The sequence below is a fragment of the Vipera ursinii genome, assembly GCF_947247035.1.
Source record: "Vipera ursinii genome assembly, chromosome: 2".
Taxonomy (NCBI): Eukaryota; Metazoa; Chordata; class Lepidosauria; order Squamata; family Viperidae; genus Vipera; species Vipera ursinii.
In genome coordinates, this window is record NC_139513.1 from 155,702,547 (window position 1) to 155,730,438 (window position 27,892).

Genomic DNA, 27,892 nt, shown 5'->3' on the forward strand with positions numbered 1-27,892 from the left:
GGACAGGAATGGGTAAATTTAATTCAGATGACCATCAGGTATACTACTGCGGGCAAGAATCCCTCAGAAGAAATGAAGTAGCCTTCTTAGTCAATAAAAGAGTAGGAAAAGCAATACTGGGATACAATCCTCAAAATGACAGAATGATCTCAGTTCGAATCCAAGGCAAACCATTCAATATCACAATAGTTCAAGTCTATACCCAAACCACCGGTGCTGAAGAGGATGAAATTGACCGGTTCTATGAAGCCCTACAGCACCTTATACAACTAACACCAAAAAATGATGTCCTTATCTTCATGGGGGATTGGAATGCTAAAGTAGGAAGCCAAAAGATAACCAGAATAACAGGCAAGTTTGGCCTTGGAGTACAAAATGAAGCAGGGCACAGGCTGACAGAATTTTGTCAAGAGAATACGATGGTCATAGCAAACACTCTATTCCAACAACCCAAGAGACGGCTCTACACATGGACATCACCAGACAGTCAACACAGAAATCAGATTGACTATATGCTCTGCAGCCAAAGATGGAGAAGCATAATACAGTCAGTAAAAAGACCAGGAGCTGACTGTGGCTCAGATCATGAGCTTCTTGTTGCAAAATTTAGGCTTAAACTGAAGAAAGTAAGGAAAAGCACTAGGCCACTCAGGTATGAACTAAATAATATCTCTGATGAAGATACAGTAGAGGTGACAAATAGATTTAAGGAATTAGATCTGATAGACAGAGTGCCTGAAGAACTATGGACGGAGGTTCACAACATTGTGCAAGAGGTAGCAACTAAAACCATCCCAAAGAAGAAGTGCAAGAAGGTAAAATGGCTGTCTGAGAAAGCTTTGCAAATAGCTGAGGAAAAGAGGGAAGTGAAAGGCAAGGGAGAAAAAGAAAGATACGCCCAATTGAATGCAGAATTCCAGAGAATAGCTAGAAGAGATAAGAATGCCTTCTTAAATGAACAATGCAAAGAAATAGAAGAAAACAATAGAATAGGGAGAACCAGAGATCTTTTCAGGAAAATTGGAGAGATGAAGGGAACATTTCATGCAAAAATGGGCATGATAAAGGATCAAAATGGCAGGGACCTAACAGAGGCAGAAGAGATTAAGAAGAGGTGGCAAAATTACACAGAAGAACTATACAAGAATGAGCTTAACGTCCCTGATAATCACAATGAAGTGGTCATTGACCTCGAGCCAGACATCCTAGAATGTGAAGTGAAATGGGCCTTAGGAAAGCTGAGCAACAACAAAGCTAGTAGAGGTGACAGTATTCCAGCTGAGCTATTCAAAATCTTAAAAGACGATGCAGTAAAAGTGCTACACTCAATTTGCCAGCAAATTTGGCCACAGGATTGGAAAAGATCAGTTTACATTCCAATTCCAAAGTGCCAAAGAATGTTCAAACTAGACTTCCAGTTTGCGAACGCCGCTGTTATGGATGTCTAAAGGATGGCTCTCATCTTCCACGTCCAGTTTCGCATTGCTGGGGGGTCCTAAAAGGGCAGAAGAGTCACCCTGGAGAGGTAACCAGCAAGAATGGGCTTTTGCAGAAATGCGGGGGAGCTGCAACCCTCCCATCAGTGCCTGCGTTCCCTTCAAACCAGCAGACAAAACATGGCCAGTTACTAGGCTGCAGACAGCCGAAGTCACACTTACCACCAGGCAACATTAAAGCAGCGTGGAAGAGACTGGGTAAGATCCCTCTCTTATACTCCAATCTTCTTCCTTTCACCTAAATAAGCTGCTAAGTACCTTCCCCCCTGCGGAGAGGGAGGGGAGAGTTCAATTCTCCCTTCAAAATAGCAGTGATCAAGCCTCCAGGGGTGTTTTTTAAAAAAAAAAATTGAAAAAACGAATTGGACGTCAACTAGAACTTTATAACTTGTGGACTAAAAGCTTTTGACTATCTACTCCTTACTTCCTACTCTTATTTGAAAATTTGGCTTTGCTCTTTTAAAATAGAAGAAACGATTGAAAAGAGATTAACAGATACTTCCCTAAAAGAAAAGATTTTTTTAAGTACTTGGGGGACACCCAGTGGCCAAACCTGAAATTGCAATCTGACACTCTTTAAAAAAAGAGAGAGAGAGAGAGAAAAGACTTGGCTGATACCTTTAACCTTGAACATCAGATGTGAGACTACACCATGGAAGAAATACAAAAACAAATCTATGCTATGATGAAAATAACCTGCCAAACTTATCAGTTCCTTTCTATAGCCAGCGATGAAATAAGAGCTTTTGGAAAAAAACTAGAAAGCATCTTGGTTAAGCAAACTCAAATTGTGACAACAACTAATAATCTATTGGGACAGAACATAACAGAAGAAATTGAACAATCACATACATTGACAGAAGTTTTAACTACTCAACAAGCACAGACACTTGAAGATCAAAATGAGAAACAGTTGGAAGAAAAAATACACAGTGCAGGACAATTATATCAAGAGGAGAAAATAATGAGAAGATTTGGTGCTTTTATTAGACCCGTCAACCCTTCAAAAATGGAGATTGGAGAGTCATTTCAATACGATATAATAACACAAGAATTATTTGATGACCCTGAAGCAAGGAAACAAAAAATGACATGGCAAAGGAAAAAAGCAAGAATAAGATTGAAGAAGAGTGGACATATTTAAGAGGCCTGAAACAGAAAACACTAGAAGAGACAGGATTGTACTTGGATTACGAGAGATTGTTTTGATGAGTAGATAAAAATATTGGCTAATTAAAAAAAAGAACTCAGATGTATAAATATCAACAGTTAAATTGAAATATTGAGCTCTTTAAATGAAATTGATTAAGATGTATATATCTTAAGAATGATATAATGTAATTAATATACTTGGATGTAGTGATATGAAAGGATGTATTAAATGTTGAAATGGGAGAAATTTTGGCTAATTTTCAATATGTAGAAACTATAATGAAAACAAGAATATTATATTGTATTACTAACTTGTTAATATGGAAATGAGATAGATAAGAAGTGTATTTATATTATTAGGTATTGGAGAGAATTCTGTAAAGGGAAGGGAGGTCACCCAGAAATATAAAAATGAGAAACTTCAAACATTTAACTTTAGTATCAATGCAAAATTAAAGCTGGAAAAATATATAAGGTGTTTGATGTCTTAAAGAAGGAATGTTAAAATATAAAATATATAAAAGTATTGACAAATGTAAGAAAACTACTAAATAACTGATGGATAACAATAAGAAGTATGTTAATTTAGATAAGAGATAATATGTATTAAAGGAAAACAGAGAGGAAATACTGGTTACAACAAACTGGAGATTTGTAATAATATGTATCTGTATGAAATGGAACTACTGTAAGCACTACGTTGCTTTTCAAAGATACTATTGTAATATTGGAAAATCAATAAAAAACTTATAATTAAAAAAATGTTCAAACTATCGCCCCATTGCACTCATTTCACATTCTAGTAAAGTTATGCTTAAAATCCTACAAGCTAGACTCCAGCAATATGTGGATAGAGAACTACCAGAAGTACAGGCAGAATTTCGAAGAGGCAGAGGAACTAGAGATCAAATTGCCAACATACGCTGGATCATGGAGAAAGCTAGGGAGTTCCAGAAAAACATCTACTTCTGCTTCATTGACTATGCTAAAGCATTTGATTGTGTGGATCTATACAGTCAGTAAAAACAAGATCAGGAGCTAACTGTGGCTCAGACCATGAGCTTCTCATTGCAAAGTTTAGGCTTAAACTGAAGAAAGTAGAGAAAAGCACTAGGCCACTCAGGTATGAATTAAATCATATCCCTGTTGAATATACAGTAGAGGTGACAAGTAGATTTAAGGAATTAGATCTGATAGACAGAGTGCCTGAAGAACTATGGACAGACGTTCACAACATTGCACAACAGGTAGCAACCAAAACCATCCCAAAGAAAAAGAAATGCAAGAAAGCAAAATGGTTGTCTGAGGAAGCTTTGCTTAAAATCCTACAAGCTAGACTCCAGCAGTATGTGGATCGAGAACTACCAGAAGTACAGGCAGGATTTCGAAGAGGCAGAGGAACTAGAGATCAAATTGCCAACATACGCTGGATCATAGAGAAAGCTAGAGAGTTCCAGAAAAACATCTACTTCTGCTTCATTGACTATGCTAAAGCCTTTGATTGTGTGGATCATAACAAACTGTGGCAAGTTCTTAAAGAGATGGGAGTACCAGACCATCTTATTTGTCTCTTGAGAAACCTATATGTGGGCCAAGAAGCAACAGTGAGAACTGGACAAGGAACCACTGATTGGTTCAAAATTAGGAAAGGAGTCCGGCAAGGCTGTATACTGTCACCCTGCCTATTTAACTTATATGCAGAGCACATCATGAGAAAGGCAGGGCTAGATGAATCAAAAGTTGGAATTAAGATTGCCAGAAGAAATATCAACAACCTAAGATATGCAGATGATACCACTCTAATGGCAGAAAGTGAAGAAGAACTAAAGAGCCTCTTGTTGTGGGTGAAGAAGGAGAGTGCAAAAGTTGGGTTGAAACTTAACATTAAAAAAACCAAGATCATGGCATCCGGCCCTCTTAATTCCTGGCAAATAGATGGGGAAGAAATGGAGGTAGTGACAGATTTTATTTTCCTGGGCTCCAAGATCACTGCAGATGGGGACTGTAGCCAAGAAATTAAAAAACGCTTGCTCCTGGGGAGGAAAGCCATGGCAAATCTAGACAGCACACTAAAAAGCAGAGACATCACTCTGTCAACAAAAGTGTGTATGGTCAAGGCTATGGTCTTCCCAGTTGCAATGTATGGCAGTGGAAGTTGGACCATAAGAAAGGCTGAGCGCCAAAGAATTGAGGCCTTTGAACTCTGGTGCTGGAGAAGACTCCTGTGAGTCCCTTGGACTGCAAGGCGATCAAACTGAGTCCTTCGGGAAAAGGGCGGTATACAAATAAAATTATTATTATTATTAAACCAGTCAGTTCTAGAGGAGGTCAACCCTGACTACTCTTTAGAAGGCCAGATCCTGAAGCTAAAACTCAAATACTTTGGCCACCTAATGAGAAGGAAGGACTCGCTGGAGAAGAGCCTAATGCTGGGAAAGATTGAGGGCAATAGAAGAAAGGGACGACAGAGAATGAGGTGGCTGGATGGAGTCACTGAAGCAGTAGACGTGAGCTTAAATGGACTCCAGAAGGTCATAGAGGACAGGAAGGCCTGGAGGAACGTTGTCTATAGGGTCACGATGGGTCGGACACGACTTTGCAGCTAACAACAAAACAGCCCTTTTGATTGCTATCAAAGTTTATTTCCCAAGAAAATTATGTTTCCTTCCAAAACAAGCTTGCCAGCCCTGTTTTAAAGGAGGAAACATTCAGATGGCAGGTAAAAGGGCTACAATTCCTGAATGCCAGACACCCACGCCCTAACCCTGCCCTCCAACTGCTGGGCATCAAGCACCACTGAGCCGTGGTGGCGCAGTGGCTAGAATGTAGTATTGCAGGCTAATTCTGCCCACTGCCAGGAGTTCGATCCTGACCAGCTCAAGGTTGACTCAGCCTTCCATCTTTCCAAGGTCAGTAAAATGAGGACCCAGATTGCTGAGGGCAATAGGCTGACTCTGTAAACCATTCAGAGAGGGCTGTAAAGCACTGTGAAGCAGTAGGTAAGACTAAGTGCTATTGCTATCTTACCTGATATAATGTTTTTTCAGCTGCCTGCAAGCTCAAGCCTGTGGGGGGGGGGAAAAACACACAGAAATGAAAAGTTTTTGCCACTCCATGTTGCTATTAGATTCATCACACACTCTTACATTGTGATAGACCTCTCTTTGCTTCTTTTGACATGCACATAAAATAAAAGGCTTGCCTGGAATAAGAATGCTCTGGAGGGGGCGAACTTCCACACCTTGAACTGGGTATTCTAGAGGTGAGTTGGCTTGGACAATGATCAGCTGATCAAGTGGAGACCGAGACCTGATGGAGATAAAGGAAGGCAGTTGAGAGTGCCAACATTTGGCTTTCATTGATAAGCAAAAAAAAAAAACCTCCCAAGGAATGACAGTTACACATGCCAAGCATCTTCTTGCCATGGGGTTACTTTAAAACATAGTTGCTTAACACTTTCCTCTGCTGTTTTGTTTCTCAATGGCTAATATTTAAGCCTATTCACAAGGTGGGAAATCCATTATTTGCATTATTTTCATGGCAGTAAAATTAGAACTTCATGCCTCCTGGAATAAGTCTAGCAGTTTACTTATTCAAAACTAAGCCTCATGCTGCTCACTGGGATTTACATTTCCTATTACTGGGAAGATCAAACATTACATTCATTCATTGTAATACTTGGATTAATATTTTGTAGTTTTTTGGGAACTTGTATTACAATTTAATCCAGAAATGCTTCTAACTTCCCATGACAGGAAGGCACAGTTAATTATAATCATTTTTAAAAAGTACAAGGTGCTCAGGAGACTAACAACCAATCAATCTTCTGTCTTATCAAATGATACTGTTTCCCAGTAAGTTGGAATGGCTGTTTGTAACTTTGGATGTTTATCATTTGAAATGGCTTAATTACTGATTTAACTTTACATGCTGCCCAGACTCATTGCTCTGAGATAGGTGCCCATATAGATCCTACAAATGAATGAATGAACAAATATTTTATATATATTTCCCATGGTTTCTCATCATAGTTTCCTTTCCATCTTTCCTAATGTAGTTAGTTTAACTGAAACATATTAACAAGACTGCAGAATGGCACATAACAATTTTTAGCCCTATAACTACATTCTTTACTATAAAGGCAGTCCTTTATTTCATTTTTTTTTTTTGATTTTTCAAAAATTCACATTTGCCCTTAGTTTGGTCATTTAACGTTTATCATACAAATTGTACCATTTAATGTAATCTCTCACTTTCATATGAAAAATATGGAAACTGAATTGTCTTTCAAAAATAAATTTATATATAATCAGGTCGTCCCACAGGTACTTTTTCAAGAGGCAACTGGACTTCCTTGTTTTTCTTTGAAGACATTTCGCTTCTCATTCAAGAAGCTGAAGAAGCTTCAAAGCCAAAGAAGCTTCTCGGATGAAAAGCAAAACATCTTTAAAGAAAAAGAAGAAAATCCAATTGCCTCTTGAAAAAGCACCTTTGGGACAATCATGACCTGGACATAGACATATATAATCAGGTAATTGAGTCCAAAATTTCCATTGCTCAACAAGACAGTTGTTAAGTGAGTTTCGCCTCATTTTACAACCTTTCTTGCCTCAGTTGTTAAGTGAATCATTGTAGTTGTTAAGCTAGTAACAGTTATTTAGTGAATCTGACTTTCCCATTGACTTTGCTTGTAAAAGGTGATCACATGATCCCGGGACACTGCAACCATCATAGATGCCAGTTGCTAAGCGACTGAATTTTAATCACATGACCACGGGGATGCTGCAATGGTTATAAATGTGAAAAACTACCATAAGTCAATTTTTTTCCAGTGCTGTTGTAACTCTGAACGGTCACTAAACAAATGGTCATAAGTCAAACACTACCTGTACCATTTGATTTTAGATATTTTCACTAGAATACAAGAGTCAGTTTAGTGTAATGGTTAAGGCAACAGGCTATAAAGCGGAAGATAGTGAGTTCTAGTTCTGCCTTAGGCATAAAACCATCTGGGTGACTGACGTTAGGCCGGTCACCTTCTTTCAAATCTAAGGAGACAATCACAACTCACTTCTGAAAAACTTTGCCAAGAGAACTACAGGCACCAATCCAGAAAGTCTCTCGAGAACCGGATATGACTGAACAGATTTTTTTTTAAAAAAAATAGAATATATGTTTTTGTAAAGTTTGCCTTGGTTTTGCTCTTAAATTTTTCTTTGTAAAACTAAGTGGAGATTTTCTTTTTTTTAATCCTTACTTCTCAGATTTGTCCCTTTTTCACGTTTCTCCCTTACATTTTCTAAGAACGTTTGGTCATTTTACCTAGGTTTTATGAGGGGAAAAAGTGAACGTGTTATACCCTTTCTACTGCAAGAGAGCACAAGCTAAATCTCAGTGTGATTTACCTTTCTGCAAATATTTCACCCATTATTTAAGGCACTGATATAATCGGTGACTGTTTGATGGGAGATACAGAATCCAGCTAAGTCCAGCAAAACAAGTACAGGCTTAGAGCAGGAATGGGAGGAAGGCAAAACAGAATTATTTTTTTTCATCTAAGTCTCATGCCATTAACTCTTTCACTGCCACACACTAAAATTAAACATTTTAATTTTCAGCACTTACTGAAGGTTAATGTCTCATTAAGGAATGGAAGGGCAATGGGAGATTTTTAATGTTATTGATTTTAAAAGTTTTGGGCACACAAAAGAAGAGAACAGGAAGAGAAATAAACACCTTCAATTAATGTCAACTTTCAGGGCATAAGAAAGTTTTGTCTATAAGTTCAGTCATCAAAAGGGAAACTCAGAGGCTCCAGAGCCTAATAATGTAAGTTCCTCCTGAAGAAGTCTCAGCTCTGGGATTTCCAATCCAGACGGTTTATAGCAGGTGACAGGAGAGAATGATTTTCTACAATTAAGTAACTTAGAACACAAAACAGAATAATAGAGTTGGGAGGGACCTTGGAGGACCCTATACTATTTCAGACAGATGGTTGTCCAGTCTCTTTTTGAAAGCCTCAAGTGAAGGAACACCTACCACTTCTGAAGGCCAGCCATTCCATTGGTTGATTGCTCTCACCATTAGGAATTTTCTCCTTAGTTCTAGGCTGCTTCTCTTCTTGATTAGATTCCGACCATTGTTTCTTGTCCTGCCTTCAGGTGTTTTGGAGAACAGTCTGAACCACTCATCTTTGTAGGTGCCCCTCAAATATTGAACACTGCTATCATGTCTCCCCTAGCCCTTCTTTTCATTAGACTAAAAAGGTGAAGATTCCCCCGCACATGTGTGCTAGTCATTTCCAACTCTAGGGGGCGGTGCTCATCTCCGTTTCAAAGCCGAAGAGCCAGCATTTGTCTGAGGACGTCTCCGTGGTCATGTGGCCAGCATGACTAGATGTCAGAGGCGCATGGAACACTGTTACCTTCCCACCATAGTGGTCCCTATTTTTCTACTTGCATTTTTACGTGCTTTCGAACTGCTAGGTTGGTAGAAGCTGGGATGAGTAACAGGCGCTCACTCTGTTACGCAGCACTCAGGATTCAACCCGCCAAACTGCCAACCTTCTGATTGACAAGCTCAGCGTCCTAACCAGTGAGCCACTGCGTCATTAGGCTAGACATACCTAATTCCTGTAATCATTCTTAGTATGTTTTAGCCTCCAGCCCCCTAATCATTCTTGTTGCTTTTCTCTGCGCTTTTTCCAGAGTCTCAACATCTTTTTTGTATTGTGGTGACCAAAACTGGATGCTATATTCCAAGTGTGGTCTTACTAAGGCTTTGTAAAGCAGTACTAGAATTTCACATGATCTTCACATGCAGCCCAGGATTGTATTGGCTTTTTTGGCTGCTGCTGTACACTCTTGGCTCTTATTTAAGTGACTGTCCACTAGGACTCCAAGATCCCTCTCACAGTTACTGGCATTAAGCCATGTTTCACCTAGTCTGTACCTATACAGTTGGTTTTTCTTGCCTAATTGTAAACCTTACTTTTTATCTTCATTAAATTTCATTTTGTTAGATGGGGGACAGCATATAAGTCTGTCAAGATCTTTTTAGATCTTGAGCTTGTCTTCTGGGGTATTGGTTATTCCTGCCAGTTTAATGTCATCTGCAAATCTGATGAATTTCCCCTTCTATTCCCTCGTCTCGATCGTTTATGAAGATATTGAAGAGTATTGGGCCTAAAACGGAACCCTGAGGTACCCCACTGCTTACTTCCCTCCATGTGGATGTCCTTTAAGGACTGCACATCAAGTACAATATGTAAGCCAGTTACAAACTCATCTGGTGCTGTGTTATCTATCTCATATTTTTCTAGCTTCTAAGAAGTATGTTCCAAAAATAGATTTGCTCACATGGGCAATTTCTGGATAATTTCATATCTATGTTATTTGCCTTTAGAGGCAGGTCTAAAAAGATCAAGGGAATTACTTGGTAGTGCAGTGTCATCTTCTCCAGATGATATCTTTCAGATAATAATACGCGCTGGGGAGAGCTCCGTAGCCCCCAACGGTAAGGCGTCCCCCCAGGAGCCCCCCAGGGATGTCAGCGGACCCCTGGGGTGGGGCCAAAAATTCGGGCAGATGAGCTGGGCAATGGTGCCACCTGCTGCCTCCCGAAACAGCTGCTGGGGTGCCGGGACACCTCCGCCTCGTCACCTGGGCCGTTGGCAACCGTTATAAGCGGGGGCCAGCGCCTCTGCCCTGCCTCTACCAATGTTCATGCTGCCGGGCAGGGGCGGCGTCTCCGCGGATCAGCTGTGCGGCGGAGGCGCCCTCAGGCATCCAGGAGAGACCGGAGGCTCTGCTCTGCCCGGCCCCCTGATCGACTCCTGACCGGCTCCCGGGCGGCAACGGCGTCTCCGCAGATCAGCTGTGCGGCGGAGGCGCCTTCAGGCATCCAGGAGGGGCCGGAGGCTCTGCTCTGCCCCGGCCCCCTGATCGACTCCTGACCGGCTCCCGGGCGGCAACGGCGTCTCCGCAGATCAGCTGTGCGGCGGAGGCACCTTCAGGCATCCAGAAGGGGCCGGAGGCTCTGCTCTGCCCCGGCCCCCTGATCGGCTCCCGACCGGCTCCCGGGCGGCAGCGGCGTCTCCGTGGGCCAGCTGTGCGGCGGAGGCGCCTTCAGGCATCCAGGAGGGGCCGGAGGCTCTGCTCTGCCCCGGCCCCCTGATCGACTCCTGACCGGCTCCCGGGCGGCAATCGGCGTCTCCGCAGATCAGCGGTGCGGCGGAGGCGCCTTCAGACATCCAGGAGGGGCCGGAGGCTCTGCTCTGCCCCGGCCCCCTGATCGGCTCCTGACCGGCTCCCGGGCGGCAGCGGCGTCTCCGCGGACCAGCTGTGCGGCGGAGGCGCCTTCAGCGGCGGTGGCAACGACTCCCAAGCCCCAGCTCGGTCGCCTATTCGGGGAGCCGGCAGCCACGATGGCAGTGGCGGCAGGGCTTCCCCAGGCCCGCCCCCTGGCCCTTGGCGGGCATCCAGGAGGGGCCGGAGGCTCTGCTCTGCCCCGGCCCCCTGACCGGCTTCCAGGCGACTGCGGCAACATCTCTGCCCTGCCCCAACCCCCGTACCTGTTCGACTCCGGCGGCTTCCCCAAGCGACCAACGGAGGCGCTGCAGACCACCTGGGTAGCGGAGGCGGCGGCATCGTCGGCAGCGGCGACGGCGAGTACCCCGTGGGGCCCTAGCCTTTCATCTCCCCACGGGCCCGAACACCGGCGGGGGCAGTGGCGATGGGGCGCCTCTAACCCGCCCCCGAGCCGCTGCAACTGCTGCAGCCATCCAGAGTGGGGCCGGTGCCTCCATCCTCGGCTCCCTATTATGCCTCCCTGGACAACAGCGACGTCAGGGATGTTCAGGAAAGACCCCGCGGATCAAATGGAGCAGCTAGGTGGCGGAAGAGACAGCCGCAGCAACCGGGACTGGAGTCGTTGCCCTGCTTCGACCTCCTGGCCTGCTCCTGATCAACGGCGGCTTCTCCCTGGGAACAAGGAGATGCCGCAGGCCGGCTGTACGGACCCGATCGACCACCACCGAGGGGCCTTTGACAGCGGCGCTAAACTTCTCCAGGCCCCGGTCACCCAATCTCACTGAAACCCCCTCGACGGCAGCACCACTAGATGCGGCGGGGCGTCCACGGCCCGCACCCTGGGTGCCGAAACAATCTCCGTGCCGATCAACACCCCTAAAGACGCCAGGATGCAGCTGATTGTTGGAGATGACGGCGACCAGACAACCGAGGCCATCAACATCTGGCCTCTTCCAGCTCCGAACCCCCCCCCCTGCCCTCCCTCGCCCCACAGGACATGATGGGCCTGGGTGCAAGCCACGGTGGCAGAGTGGCCTGTCCTACACCTGCAGCCCCATAGAGGTGAGAGCTCTATGGGGTATGCTTCACCCAGAGTGGGTCCTGGACCACCCCCAGAAGCAGAATCACAACCCATCGTGAGAGGATGGGGGAGTGGCCTGCTTCTGCGGTTCACCCAGCCAAGTGGCAGTGGCTGGGTGACGGTCCAGATACCCACCTACCCGACTAGACCCTCCTTCTAATGCTCCACCCAGGGGACCGCCTTCCCAATGCTCCCCGATGCTCCCTATGCATCTTCAATATTCTTGCATAGACCTTCTCGCCCTCAGGAGTTCCCCCCTCTCCTGGGTTCGTCCTGCCTTCATTACATCAAACCTCGATGACGGGCCCGACCTTTGGGCCTCTGAGAGATGGCCAGGCAGGGTCAGGGGCCTCCATTACAAGACCAACAAGAGGCCCCTGGTTAAGTTTCTTGTTAAGTTTTTTGTTGGGTTAGGGAGGGGGGCGGGAAAAGAGTATGGCTGCTCGGGAAAGGCAGGCCTTCCGAGTGCCATAACGCAGGCCAGGCTTGGTGAGAAACGAGGACCAGTCGCCGACAATATCCGAAGGTGCACTGACGAACATCCTATTCCCAGGATGGTGGGGAACGGCAGAAGGTGCACAAACAGAGGGCCGCATCATCACCGGGAGTGTCATCTCCGCTCTGTACAAGCGGTGAGACGCTCCGACCCTCTGTACTTCCCCGGAGGACCCGGGAGCGAAGGTGTGCAGCCTCCTATGCTGAGGCTGGTCTACCTGAATGCCAGGTCCGTAGCTAACAAGGCACATCTTGTTCGTGACCTAGTGGAGAGCGAGCACGCGGACCTGGCTTGCATCACGGAAACCTGGCTGGGCCAAGAGGGTGGTGTCCCTCTAGTTGACCTCTGCCCGCCAGGTTTCCAGGTGCTGCACCAGCCTCGGACCCACGGGAGGGGCGGGGGAGTGGCAGTTATCATCAGGGAATCCCTTAGCCCGCGAGAGATCACCGTCCCTCAGATGGTCGGGTGTGAGTCTCTCCTACTGAGATACGGCCCGGGAGCGCAGTTGGGCCTGCTGCTAGCATACCTACCACCTAATCGTGCAGCAGCAGCCCTGCCCGAGCTACTCGATGTCCTCTCAGGGTTGGTGGTTGAATTCCCAAGACTCATGGTCTTGGGCGACTTTAACCTACCGTCCCTGGGAGGATCGTCCGATCTGGCTCGGGAGTTCATGGCTTCCATGACGGCCATGGACCTGTCGCAAATAATTTCTGGACCGACTCATGAGAGAGGCCACACCCCAGACTTAGTGTTCTTGTCTGGACGGTGGCGCGATGATTTCGGTGGGGGTGCCACGACTGTTATGCCCCTGTCATGGACCGATCATCACCTCGTGCGGCTAGACTTCCCCTTTGCCACCCCCCGCCGTGGGTGCACGGTGCCAACCAGATGGTACCGCCCTAGGCGCCTAATGGACCCTGATAGGTTCCAGGCAGCGCTTGGGGACGCACATGCACTCCCTGCTCACAGCTCGGCGGATGCCTTAGTGGAAGCCTGGGAGAAGGCAGCCACGGAGGCTCTGGACCGAGTTGCACCCATGCGGCCTCTGACCCGGCGCAGATCCCAGCGAGCCCCATGGTTCACCGCGGAGCTCCGGGAAATGAAGCGTCGGAGACGGGGCCTAGAGAGCCGTTGGAGATCCAGTCGATCCGAATCCGACCGATTGCGATTAAGAAGCCTCACCAGGTCTTATCTCGCTGCGATAAGGGTGGCAAAATCCAACTACTTTTCCACCCTCATCGCGTCCGCAGATAATCGCCCGGCTGCCTTGTTCAGGGTGACTCGCTCCCTACTGAACCAAGAGGTGAGGGAGGAACCCTTGCAGGGTCGAGCCGAGGAATTCGGTCAATATCTGCTGGATAAAATTGCTCGGATCCGAACCGGCCTGGACTCCAACTGGGCTGAGTTGGAAGAACAAGACATGGACAGTCTTGTCGACGTCACCTGGGAGGAATTTGATCCTGTGACTCCCAAGGAAGTGGACAGGATTATGAGGAGGTTGAGCTCCTCCACATGCTTACTGGACCCGTGCCCTTCCTGGCTGGCATATGCAGCTCGAGAGGGGACACGAGGCTGGTTCCTGGCGGTCATCTCCGCTTCTCTGAGTGAGGGTCACTTCCCCACCGCCTTGAAGGAGGCGGTGGTGAGACCTCTCCTCAAGAAGCCCACCTTGGACCCATCCTCATTGAATAACTTTCGTCCAGTCTCCAATCTTCGCTTCCTTGCGAAGGTTGTTGAGAGCGTGGTGGCGCACCAACTCCCTCAGATCCTGGACGAAGCGGTTTATCTAGACCCGTACCAATCGGGCTTCAGGCCGGGGTACAGCACGGAGACGGCATTGGTCGCTCTGATAAATGATCTCTGGAGAGCCCGGAACAGGGGCCATTCCTCTGTCCTAGTCTTATTAGACCTCTCGGCGGCTTTCGATACCATCGACCATGGTATCTTGCTGCGACGCCTCAGGGGACTGGGAGTGGGAGGCACGGTTCTGCGCTGGTTCTCCTCCTTTCTCCAGGGTCGCTCGCAGTCGGTGTTGGCAGGAGGACAGAGGTCGACCCCGAGGCCTCTCGCTTGCGGAGTACCTCAGGGGTCGGTCCTCTCGCCTCTCCTGTTCAACATCTACATGAAACCGCTGGGCGAGATCATTCGCAGCTTTGGAGTAGGGTACCATCAGTATGCTGATGACACCCAGCTTTTCATCTCAACTCCAAACAACATCAGTGATGCCCTCGACGTGATGTCCCGCTGCCTGAAAGCGGTCCGGGAATGGATGGGGAGGAACAGGCTTCAACTGAACCCGGACAAGACTGAATGGCTGTACGTACCGGCTAGCCAGGATACTAAGAACATCCCATCCCTTAACATCGGGGACGAGTTACTACCCCCTGTTGATAGGGCCCGCAACCTGGGTGTCCTCCTTGACTCGCAGCTCTCCCTGGAAGATCACATAGGAGCTGTGACCAAGGGGGCCTTCTCCCGGGTTCGACTAGTTCGCCAATTACGGCCTTATCTGGACCTGGATGCCTTACGTACAGTCACCCATGCTCTTGTGACCTCTCGCCTAGACTACTGTAACGCTCTCTACTTGGGGCTGCCCTTGAGATCCACTCGGAAGCTTCAACTGGTGCAAAGTGCAGCGGCGCGGACACTCTTGGGAGCCTCCCGATACTCCCATATCACACCTCTCCTCCGTGCGCTGCACTGGCTTCCAGTTGCCTTCCGTGTGAAGTTCAAGGTGCTGACAATGACATACAAAGCCCTACATGGCATGGGTCCGGACTACCTGCGGGAGCACCTTCTGCCAATGTCAACGCCCCACCGTCCTGTGCGCTCCCACAGAGAGGGCCTCCTCAGGGTGCCACCGCTCAAGGAATGTCGGCTGGTGGCCCCCAGGGGGAGGGCATTCTCAGTGGGTGCGCCAGCCCTCTGGAACAGCTTGCCAACCGAAATCCGGATGGCCCCCGACCTCCGCACCTTCCGGCGCGAATTAAAAACTTACCTGTTCCAGCAGTCCGGCCTGGCCTGATAGCTCTTATTGGGGTCCCAATTTGTATTTTACTATTGTTTGTTTTTCACTACGGTTCATTCTGTATGCCTATCTTATTCTGTACACCGCCCTGAGTCCCTCGGGAGAAGGGCGGTTTATAAAAACAAATAAATAAATAAATAAATAAATAATAATAATAATAATAATAATAATAATTTAATTTGTATACCGCCCTTCTCCCGAGGGACTCAGGGCGGTGAACAGGGCAATACATAGTAAAAAACCGAATACAAAAATTAAAAGCGATTAAACCATTATGCCCATAATAATTAATACATCTTAAAATTAGAGCTATTTATAAAAACCCAACCCCATCCCATCAGACCAGGCCAGCTTGTTTGAAAAAGAAGGTTTTAAGATCGCGCCGGAAGGAGCGAAGGTCGGGGGCCATCCGGAGCTCAACCGGTAAGCGGTTCCAAAGGTCTGGCGCGCCCACAGAGAACGCTCTCCCCCTGGGGGCCACCAATCGGCATTCTTTGATCGGCGGCACCCTAAGGAGGCCCTCTCTGTGGGAGCGCACTGGACGGAGGGAAGTTGACGCCGGCCGCAGGTGTTGCACATCTTTCTCTCCCATCCCTGAATATAATCAGAGTTCTATTACAATCCATATTGAACGCACCAGGCAAAGGCTGTTCTTAAAGATGTTTGATGTGAATTTTTCAATGATCAACTTCTGAAAATCCAGCTTATCTTTTGTTCTGTCAGATACTTTTACAACTAGCAGACTTTCCACCCTCCATGTTTTGCTATGTCTGGAAAGACTCATGCTTGTATTATCTGCCTGGTAATAATAATTATCTGGCTAACAAATTTAAAACAGTAGCTCATACATTTAAAACTGAGTGAGAATATTTTATTTGCTTTAGCTCATGCACAGTAAGCTGCTTATTCTGTTGTTGAAATTCATGTACAAGGGTGCTTAAACATTTCTGGACTCTTTTGAATTTTCAGTGTTTCTGCATATGTATTACCTAACACATGATTACCTAACTCCATGCAAGTCTTAAAACTAGATAAAGAGAATCTAATTAAACACAAGCTGAGAGTTTGCATTATGTTTAATGGCACTGCCTAGAAACTAGACTAGAAGCTAGAAGGCCACATGTTTTAAAAACAAAATCACTGGTGACTTGCACCAATCCCTCGGTCTCAGCCCTAGGAAACTTGGCAAGGCCAAACCACTTCTATAATTTCTAATCCATCGGTCAATTAATCCTGCCACAGAAGCTTTTAAATCAGGAGTGTCCAACCTTGGCAACGTTAAGATTTGTGGACTTCAACTCTCAGAATTCCTCAACCAGGATGGGGAATTCTGGGAATTGAAGTCTAAAACTCTTAAAAATTGCCAGAGTTGGACACTCCTGATTTAAATGCTCAAGGACAGCATTGAGTGCTACTGGAAAACTACTTCAAGTAAAATAATGGATTACTTCAGCCTAAAAACAGAAATGGTATCTTAACAGAGGTTCACTAAAGCTTTCTTCAAGTTGAGCTCAATTCCCAATGTCCTAGGGAAAATATGTATTTTATTTTCTTCATAACCATATAGGGAAGTCATTTGCCATTAACGACATTCAGAATGTTATTGATTTCTTTTTTTAAAAAAAAAACCTTCTTGATTTACCCTTTATCAATTGCTAAAGAATAACTCTCGACAGCCAGTATATTTTTATTTATTATTTATTTTTATTACATTTATATCCCGCCCTTCTCCGAAGACTCAGGGCGGCTTACAAGCTTAGCAGTAGCCTTCATTCTATGTATATGCCTGCTTGTTAGGGCTTTCACACACACACACCCCAGCGGCATTATTACAAAGTCAGCTTAATTGCCCCCAACAATCTGGGTCCTCATTTTACCTACCTCGGAAGGATGGAAGGCTGAGTCAACCTTGAGCCTGGTGGGATGTGAACCTGCACTAATTGCAGGCAGCTGGTGTTACTTAAGGAGGCATTAGCCCACTGCTCCACCAAGGCTCTTATCAGTGGTAAGAGATATTGTTAGAATTTAGCAATAAATGTCTGGAAGATTATTAGGTTCCCTACAAATTTAATTTGCTCTGTCTTTTTTCCTTGGTTCAAAGACTCTCTCATCATAACAGAAAGCCTGCAAGTTGAGAGGGGATCTGACTGGGGGCGAGAGGCAACCATGTTTGTAAATCATGCAATGGGTGTGGAAAGGGTTGGGTCTTGTTGTGCTTTGTTTGGTGGCATGGGGAACTAGCATCTGTCAAACAAACCCTGATTCTATGAGCTGCTGAAAGCTGCTGGCTGGGTGGAAAGACTATGTCTGTCTCACTGTTTTCAACCAAAAATAAGCCATACTGCGGAAAACAATTAATGAAAATTTCACAGCATGAACACTATGTTTACATGCCAAGCTGATCCCAGCTGAAAAGGTGCTGCCCTTAACCCTTGGGGCAACTGTCACCAAAAAATGCCATCAAAAAATGCCACCAAGGCAAATTATGAATACCACTTATTTTCAGGACAGGCTGCTGAGAATATACCAATTCTTTAAGAAGCTTGTTAATTTCCAATAAGGGAGAAATGTAAACTCTTGATCGGGACCAGTTTCCTTAAAAAAGGCTTCCTCTTATATAACTTACAAGCCATCATCCATCATAGGTTTCTAATGGCTAGAAAAAAAAAGAACAACAAGCAAGATGGCTTTTATAGTTTTAGTGCTCTCATCATGGAAAGCCCTGTGAAGGAAGTCTGCCAAGCTGATTTGCATAAGTTTGCATGAAAACTTTAGTCAGGAATGTCTTGATCTTATTTACCAATGTTCTTTTCTACTTGAGATATAAAACAATCTATGCATGATTACTCTCTAAAATTGGACTGAACACATTCCGGATAAATAGGTTTAGATATTGGAAAGGAAAACCTTGAATCCTATGGATTTTACAATCTTCTCTTTTCGTGTTTGATATAATACAGCAACATATTATAAAATCCAAATTGTTCATATTTTATGTAAGATTATGTCAAGCATATTTCTGCATGTGCTTGTTGCCTCCTATATATCACTTAGGTACCCTGGATTGTGTTCATTGGTCATGTTGCTCATTACTAGTGGCCACTTGTCTCATAGAAGCCTTAATGGCCAAAATCAGCTTCTTGAGGTGCCTCCTCATCCAGTGCTCGATGCAATCAAAGATTATACATCAAAGATTATGCCCAGCTCTAGCCATTACTCACCTTTGTTGATAACCATGGTATTCCTGTTCCCGTTTGCTGTTGATGTCCGCCAGGTCAGAAGGCTCAAAGGCATTGGCAAATTCCACAGAGTACTCCTGACCAAAGAGCTCTCTCTGAAAGGGCAGGTTCAAACTTGCTCGTGCCTCACATTTACAGGAATTTTTAGGAAGAAGCCTGCCAAAGGGATGGAGATACAACACTCAACACTGCAGAAGAATGTTCTGGTTACTTTAGGTCACAATCAGGCAATGTACAGATGCCCATCTTGCACAGCAAGACACTTCAGCAAATGAGCAACCATTTATGTCTAAGAATGTTTAAGAAAAATATTTACTTTTCACAATAGATAGGCTGGACACTAAGTATGGACAAAGGGCCCTTGAAAATGGCCGAAGGCATGCTTAATATCTGAAGAGGCAGGTAGAAGGGAGGATGGCCACCTGCAGATTCATTCATACTGTGTGCAGCTGTAGCCCTTCACTAAAGGGCAACCCAGGGGAAGATTGCAATCCTTCTAGTCATTCAACTTTGGAATACTGTGCTCTCTGTTGGATGTGTTGCTTGTTTCACAACTCCAATGACTGATTTGGAGGCCATCATTCTTCTTGCAATGTACACATTTATCGGCCCAGATTCAGCCACTCAAGCCCTGTGCTGGTTGAAACAAGCACCAGGAATGCAAGATTTCTCCAAACCTTGCCAACTTAAGGTGACAATTTTAAAATAGAAGATCAACTGGCTGCATGATTTGCTGATGTGTAATATGTAAGCTGTTTACCAAGTCTCTGGACCAGTGGTGGCAAACCTATGGCACGCGTGCCAGAGGGGGCACTCGGAGCCCTCTCTGTGGGCATGCGTGCCTTGCTCTTTGGCTAAGTTTTCGCAGGGAAAAGCCATTTCTCAAGCCACTTCCTAGCCAAAACAAGCCTCCGGAGTGAGTGCACTGTTTTCACCTTTGAATCATATCAAACACCAGAAACAGACTAACAGATGACCTGATTGCTGCATGTGTGCCTCTCAAACTTACAAAGTATAAGCCAAGGTTAGACAAATTATTAGCATGCATACAACAGCAAAAATCACATTAATTGTTCAAAAGCATGCCAAATGAAAACTTTTACCTTTCAGCAAAAAGTTGTTTGTATCATTCAAAGCTTTGTTATTGTGTTTTTCTTTTAAGACAAAAGATGTTAATGTATGAGTTGTTTTTTCTAAGCTAAAACCTCAGTATTCAGATTAAATTGCCATGTTGGCATTTTGCAATAAATAAGTGGGTTTCGGGTTGCAGTTTGGGCACTTGGTCTCTAAACATTTTGCTATCACTGCTCTGGACCCTACATCCAGCCTAAATATGCAGAAGTGCCAGGTCTCTTTGATGATCAGATTGTCAATCCTCAGAGAAGGGGGCAGGAAGGGAAGAGAAGGAATAAACCTGGGTAATTGTAGGCAGGAGAAGGAAGAAAAGAGAACTTCTTGGCAGAACACATTTGTAAATTTTAAAAAAGGAAGTAAACACACAATTACAAAAATAAAATGCTGCAAAATACAAAAAAGGGAAGTACAATGTGAACCTTGGGGGTATAAAGAAATCTGCCTTACTGCAGAATGTCCTCTTTGATCCGGAAAGCAATGTGTGCATATTTCTTGTCAGGCACCAGCAGATGATCGGGCAACAAAAGCCCAGGTAGCTGATCAAACCGATGTCGCAAGTCCACGGTACTGTAATGCTTTGGTGACCACACGTGAAGATACAGCAAAGCCAGGGATGCTATCAGCACCATCAGTGCACACACAAATTTTTGGACAGGACGCATCCTGGAGCACAGTGAGAGGGAGAGAGAGAGAGAGAGAGAGAAGATAGGGAAATGAAAAAGAGAAAGGGATCTTGTCTCAGGGCATGAAATGAGCTTGGGATACCAGTTCATAGGAAGACATTGAATCCCTTAATCACCCTTTCCGTCAGGACCAATGGAGAGAAAGGAAGGATGCATTGCCAGTGCCCTACTGAGAACCCAACTTGCCGTCCCTGCAAAGCAGCCATTCAGTTTGGTTGTCCTCATTGTGTTCATCCCTGTTGCTTGGGGTAAGAACTGTGATCTGAGTTTGCCTCCACCCCAATCCATTTTCCTTTCCATTTAAGCCCAAGTAAGATACTGGTAGTTGGGAACTATTTCTGAGGTAAGAGTAGGATAACAAAGCAAGGTAAGATGTAAATGAAGATTCAACCATCCAGTATCTTAAAAGGTTAAACCATGGCAACTGGACCAAAGTTTATTCAAGCCAAGACACGTTTCGTTACTCATCCAAGTAACTTCTTCAGTCAAAATGAAAGTCAGATTAGTCATTGGAATGAATCAACTCTTACCATACAGACTGCAGGGGGTTTCTCCCCAAAATGAAAAGCAACATGTAAATAGAAGATTCAATCATCCAGGCCAAAAGTATCTTTAAAAGATAAGTTATTTACATGTTGCTTTTTATTTTGGGGAGAAACCAAAACTTGCCTCGGTTTGAATAAACTTTGGTCCAGTTGCCATGATTTAACCTTTTAAGAAAACAAGGTAAGGAAAACCTGAAGAGCAGGTGTTCGGTAATGCCTTCCCGCCATTTCCTCAAAAGTGGCCATAAGAGAGCCATAAGAGTAACAAAATGACATGCTGTAGACATTTACTTTCATCATATCTGTGTGTTGCATATACACATGAGCTGGGGAGGGCAGGGCAGGCAGGGAACCAAGAGGAAGAAATGTGGCCTAGATGGGGGTGGGAAAATAGACAATTCTTTTTTATTTTGGTTTGGGGGAAGGGTTGTGTATATGTGACACACCAGCAGAGTCAAGTTAAGCATTTTTGAATGCTTGATTCTCTCTGCTCTAGACAGATCTAGCACATTTTTCATCACCACTTATCTTTTGCATAAGAAAGTTCTGTTCTGTTGTGATTTAGAAGTTACACTGCAGGTAGAAAGAAACACAGAGTAACAAGACGTTTTGTATAATTTTTTTTTTTTGCTGATTCCAGCCCATTTTTAAACACAATCTTCCTTTTGACCGCTTCCCACATACCTAATCAGTCCTACAGATTAGTAGCAGTCTGCAAGAATTTTTGATTTGCTTAACAATGTGCAAATAATGTATTTTGCTGTAGAAGACAAATGATCCCCATTTCCTTCTGATTCTCAAAAGTAATTCCAAGATTCAGAATTTTAAAAATGTAAATTCTATTCTATTCCAGTAAAACAATAACTATGCATTTCCATGTAAACACAGAATTTTGAAACTGCTTGCTCTCTCAAATAAAGTTCTTGCCTTTTTTTCCAAAAAATTATTTTCTACAGTGAAATACAACTACTATGATAAGAAAAGGGAAAAAACAGTAATCATACAGTGAAGAAAAAGACTTTAGATATGTTATGGTGATTAAAATAAACCCAGCAATAAAAGCGCGCAAGCGCGCGCACACACACACACACACACACACACACACACACTGTATAATAGTCAGAGATATGGATTAATTTTAACCTAATTAACTTAGAAATATACTGCTCTTTTCAGAACCAAACACTTTTCAAAAATAGATAGTAGGTTCCTATCTTAAATCAAGTCCATAAAATCAGGAAGATCATTTTTTCTTCTATTTATATAAAATTATTCCCTTGGCTATCGTCCAGATTCTATGGCACCAAATATCATCTTCTGATGACAAATTCCCTATTTTAGGAATATAGATGATCACACAAAGATCCTTAACAAAAACATTTCTTTCCAAAATTGTAGTGTTGTAGCATCAATGCAATTCAAAACCTAATCACTTACCAATTAATGACTAAATGTGCCTAGCAGCTTTCATGGATGGCAGGAAAGACAAAACACTGGATCCTAAAACCTGCTATGAAGTCTCATCAGGTAGGTGCAAAAAGATATTGATAAAAATTCTCACTCCAAATGAATACAGCTGTTAAAATAAAAGCCCAATTATATAGTAGTTGAAAATCTGGTAGGTGAAAGCTGTCATCATCATAACAAAACCTCATTTAGGTAAAGAACGTTTAAAGGGCTTTAGTTGACTATAAAAAAACATTCTCGTTATTTTCCCCATGTGATGGAACCTAACCCTGGAATCCCTCTGCAAATGCACTTTAATCTCGAGATAAATATACATTAATCATTCACTACATAAAGTATTATCATTTTAACAGCATTCATCTTATCCAGAGAATTAATAGAAGCTCTAACCATCAACTGATCAGTATTGCAACAGTGTCTATGCATGCCTATGGAAATTCTCAAAGGTGTTCTTCAAAAGGCAACTGGATTTTCCTGTCCAGAGAAAGTCAAAACAAAGAAGTCCAGTTACCTTTCGAAAAGCACCTTTGGGACAGTATCTATACAGTTTTAACGTCTAGTGTCAACTATACAAATGAGAGCCATTTCTCCTACTCATTTTTAGTTGCTACATAGAACGGAAGGAAGGGGGTTGCCCAGGTGCTTCGCTAATCAAAATAATCTTTTCTTCCATGGGAACCAAGATCATCGGCAGCTCCAGAGATTGCAGGCTGGCGAGAAGATGTATTGGGGAACATAATTGCTTGCATAGTTTTAAGGGTGGGATTTTTTTAAACTTTGTATTAGGGAATTGCTACATGCATGTCCAGACTTGCTTTCACTTTTGACCGTGCCGCCGTGCCGATACTCTGTAACTAATAAACATGTTGTCAACGCTGCTAACATCGGATCTTCTTGCTTTGACATGTTCTTTGAGAAATTTGCAAGCCTTGGAATTCTGCTTTATTCATCTCTGTCTGTCGGAACCCTGACATTAAGCCAAGTCTCCTCCTCCTCCTTTCTCGGGGTGCTGGCCCCGACTGCCTATCCATTCACTTTTGGGAGAGCAATAAAAACTTGGCGAAGACTCGAGGTGGAGGACAAAATTGAAACCGCTGCTAGCCACAAAGGGGTGCAGGATGGCGCTCCAGCCAGCGAGGAGGCATCACTGGCAATGGCTCGGCCAAAGACCAGGGTGATCCATCCTGGGAAGCTGGTACCACAGGAAGGAACTACAGCCCTAGCGGACCTCTTTCAAACCGAGGCTGCCCCTCAGCTCTTATTGCTGCCATCCCAGGGTTCTTCGTCTATGGACAGCAAGAAAGGAAAGGGGTCCACAGATTTTAAACCTGAACTTTTTTTTACTAGGTATAATGACAGAAAAGTTTGATAAACAAAGTATACACTTGATTTTACATGTGATAACAGCAGCAAGAATCATATTCACATAATATTGGAAAAATGAAGAAATACCGCCAGAGGAAGAAATAGTTAAAAAAAATACTAGATTGTACAGAAATGGACAGACTTACTCTTGAGGTTGAAAGAGAAAGAAGAAACAGAATGCTTTCAAACTTGGCACTCATTTTATCAATGGCCAGAGAAAAGAACAAGGGATTAGGAATTAAATTTGTACTAGTGAATGATAACTCAGACAACACGTTTGTTGAGTAAGTCCTTTTGAATTGTCTTTAAAAAAATCAATAAAAAATTTTTAAAAAGAAAAAGAAAGGAAAAGAAAGGGGGTAGATGGGATGAGATGACTCCGGAGAGTGGAGATTTAAGTCCGCAGTCCACAGCCCCTCACTCAAACAGAAGTCCACAGCCCCTCACTCAAAGAGACGTTCGACAGGCTGGAGGTAAAGGATATGATTTCTGTTGCTCAGGAGATGGGTACCATGGGGGGAAATGCCAAGAATTACCCCTCTCTTCCCCCTCCCTCGCCGGAGTTCCAGCCCAACTGCCAGGGCCTGTGCTACTTCACGCATCCCCCAACCAGTTGTGATACCAAGTCCTGTATCCCAGCCAAATCCGTTGCCTTGGCCTTGCAAGCCTCGGAGTTCTGCTTTATATGTCTCTGTCAGAACCATGACATCTGGTTTTCATGCCTTATACAATGTATAAATCTGCTTTTTTTCAGTTTGGCTTTCTTTAAAATAAATCATCTGACACTATGCACTATGATACACTGAATAATGTGATACATAAATTGGAATCAGCTGTTCTATATTCACTGGATGCTGAAAAGGCCTTTGACTGAATTTCAGTCTGGATTTGTAAATTGTAGATTTAATTTAGGAACGGTCTTCTAGGAAGGAACAGGTTTCCATTACTTTTTGCTCACTGGATTTCAATTTGCTGATTTTACCTAGTAAATAAAGTGATTACAAATGGATTTGTCTCTTAACCTATAAAGTTACATTGCGGCACTGGTGATAGATTTGTTAAATTTATTTGCCTCCAACATCAATAAAAAGGGAGAAATGAAAAGAGTATAAACAAAATATACACAAGACAATAGAACAATAAAATAAATGAAAAAGAGCACAATGAGAATACCTCAATATGATAACCAAAGAAATTGTCCTTTATCTCTTTCAACCTGGTTTTTGAACTTAGATATTAAGGATGTGGTGGCACTGGCCACTGAATATAAATGTTCATTATATGTTGATATGGCTGTTCTGGATAAGTGTGCAATGTTATTAAAAACTTTACTGAAGTTGTATAGCAATATGGTTTATACTCTGGTTTTATCATTAACTAAAACAAGTCTAATTTGCTACCTTTAGGATCCATTCAACTCTATATTACTGTATGCATTTTTCACAAATGATCAATTATCTTAAACATATATTCATTCATGTACACATTTATAGATGCAATACAGTCCTTACCTAATTTCCTATCCAAACTAAATTTCTGGAACATAATAAACCTGATCTTGCTCAGTTCCTTTCTGAAACACAAATCATTATGTACTTCTTCATTTCCTATCCAAACTAAATTTCTGGAACATAATAAACCTGATCTTGCTCAGTTCCTTTCTGAAACACAAATCATTATGTACTTCTTCATTTCCTATCCAAACTAAATTTCTGGAACATAATAAATCTGATCTTGCTCAGTTCCTTTCTGAAACACAAATCATTATGTACTTCTTCATTTCCTATGTGAAACTGACCCGAATCATTAGCTGAGAAGAATTATCAACTTGCTTGATTGTTCTCATATATTTTCTGAAACTAAAAGCGTTCTGTGTGTCTTAGCTTCCTGCTACAAAATGGTGTTGAGCAAGTGCTACTAGTTCCCTCAAACACCTTGCTAAAGTCAAGTTAATTATCCCAATCTTTGTTTCTTGCATCCCAACTCCTTGCAGTATTTCCAAAGTGACCCCTTTATTGTTCTTGAAACAATGTTAGATGCTAGGAAGCACGGCCATCTTTTTATACCATCTGAGACCACTTAATACTCTATTCCAGCAATTCCTGAACTCTGTTCCTGACAAGAAAAGCCTCTCCATGTTCCCTAAGTGTTTCCCCCATGTGATCCCATAAAAAAAGAAGCTAGAAGAATACTTGGGGGGGGGAAAGGTGACCCTGGGACTTCTCCAACATAAAACATGTTCCTGTCTCTCTACTCCACAGTTTGCCTACCTGACCGTGATGCCAAAAATCCTGAAGGCTCTCCTTGCCCTCATCCTGGGCAGCGATTCTTATAGTTTTAAATCCACCTGCATAATCACCATTACATTTAGAGACTAGCATTTATGATGAGAGAGAAATGCATGTTATAAGCCAAGGAAGCTGCTAGGGCAATGGTGCTAGCAGAGGGTGAGTATTAATGCTTTTAACCTGTAGCAACGAAGGAAAGACTCCACCCACACAACCCAGAAGTTATTGTGAAAAGAAACACAAATGCAATATACCTTTTATGGCTGTTGTTGTTTGGAGTTTTTTTGCACCCTTGGGGAGGAATTTTGCCCCCATTAATTATCTGAGCAGGTGGCTTAATTCCCATCCTGCCCTACAGCCTTCTAAAGCAGCCTCATGAGCACAGCCAACAATGCTACAACAGGTGAAATTAACAGAGCGGAGCAAAGTCATCTATCCAGCTGATTAGGAAAGGATGATACTTTGCAAAAAAAAAATGTTGCTATGACAACTTCATCAATCAGTTTGCTGCTGCATTGTATCCGTAGATGTTTTTGTCTGACTAGAACCACAACTGAAAACTTTTCCATTGCCAAGAAGAGTTTGGGCAGAAGACACTCCTTGCATTGTACATGTTGCCGATGGGCATAAACAGGAGTTTGGAGCTGACAGATTTACTACAGTTTTTAGGCAGATAACAGCAATGTGAGTCCAATGCCTAGCAAGAGAGTTTGCCTGAAGAAAGCTGAACACAGTGTGATAAACCATAGAGTAGTCCAAATATATTCTGAGAGTCATGGGGTGCCAAATTAGGTAGTCAACTGGTCAAGAATTATAAACAAGATGGAAGAGCTAGAAAGTGAAAGGGTCAATCTCTGTAAATTACATATGCCTTGCCTTTTGCCTAATGAGAAGCCTCACTGAGGAGCATTGCTCTGCTCATCTCTGGATTTTTCTGGATCCTTGCCTTGTCATCTGATTTCTGCAGCTGGATATGCCTGTGGCTGATCAGCCTTCATTGAACCCTGGCTTCCCGATTCCTGAGGCTGTTGACCAGGAATCAGGAGAAAGCATAGCTTGTGCATAAGTGCAGATGGCCCCACTATCTCCAGGTACTTGCACAATCATGAAAGGTTACCCAGGGAAACACCCAATGTCCCAAGATACTGCAGAACATCCAGTGTCTTTAGGAAAATACCCAAAAAGAACACTTTTAGCTATTTCTATTCTCTCTTATCTATAGTGGGCTAGCCTTTCTGGGTGAATTCTTTCTGTTATGTGTGCCAGCTTTGCTGGATGGATTGCTTATGTAATCAAAGAGTATAAATACAAGATTTCTTGTCATTTGGGGCTTTCTCTCTTTTAGAGGTGGCCGTCTTTGTTCAGCTGAATAAACACATAAAGCTTAAAGGCAACTTCTGGTCTCTGGTCTCTTGCATTTGTTACCAAGCCACACCTCAGATCCTGCACCACAAGGCTGACCATCCTGAAGCACAGGTTCAGATTTATTTATTTATTTATTTATTTATTTATTTATTTTTGGGACTTATATGCCGCCCTATCTCCCGAAGGACTCAGGGCGGCTAACAACAATAAAAAACAACAATACAAAAATTAAAAAAGGATTAAA

The 27,892-nt window shown here is 43.8% G+C and overlaps 1 protein-coding gene across 2 annotated transcripts in view; it reads right to left on the bottom strand.

Moving 5' to 3' along the window:
* B4GALNT1 (beta-1,4-N-acetyl-galactosaminyltransferase 1) overlaps window positions 1-27,892 on the bottom strand; it is a 71,536-nt gene that overhangs the window by 15,954 nt on the left and 27,690 nt on the right. Inside the window, exons 2-5 of one of the 2 annotated variants that reach the window (XM_083356689.1) lie at window positions 20,383-20,598; window positions 18,784-18,957; window positions 5,851-5,957; window positions 5,676-5,713 (exon numbers count right to left, since the gene is read on the bottom strand). In XM_083356689.1, coding sequence (XP_083212815.1) covers window positions 5,676-5,713; window positions 5,851-5,957; window positions 18,784-18,957; window positions 20,383-20,597 — 534 coding nt within the window. In that variant the 5' untranslated portion in view covers window position 20,598. Of the gene's footprint in view, window positions 1-5,675; window positions 5,714-5,850; window positions 5,958-18,783; window positions 18,958-20,382; window positions 21,674-27,892 lie in introns of those variants that run through there. The other variant, XM_083356688.1, reaches the window with a different exon arrangement.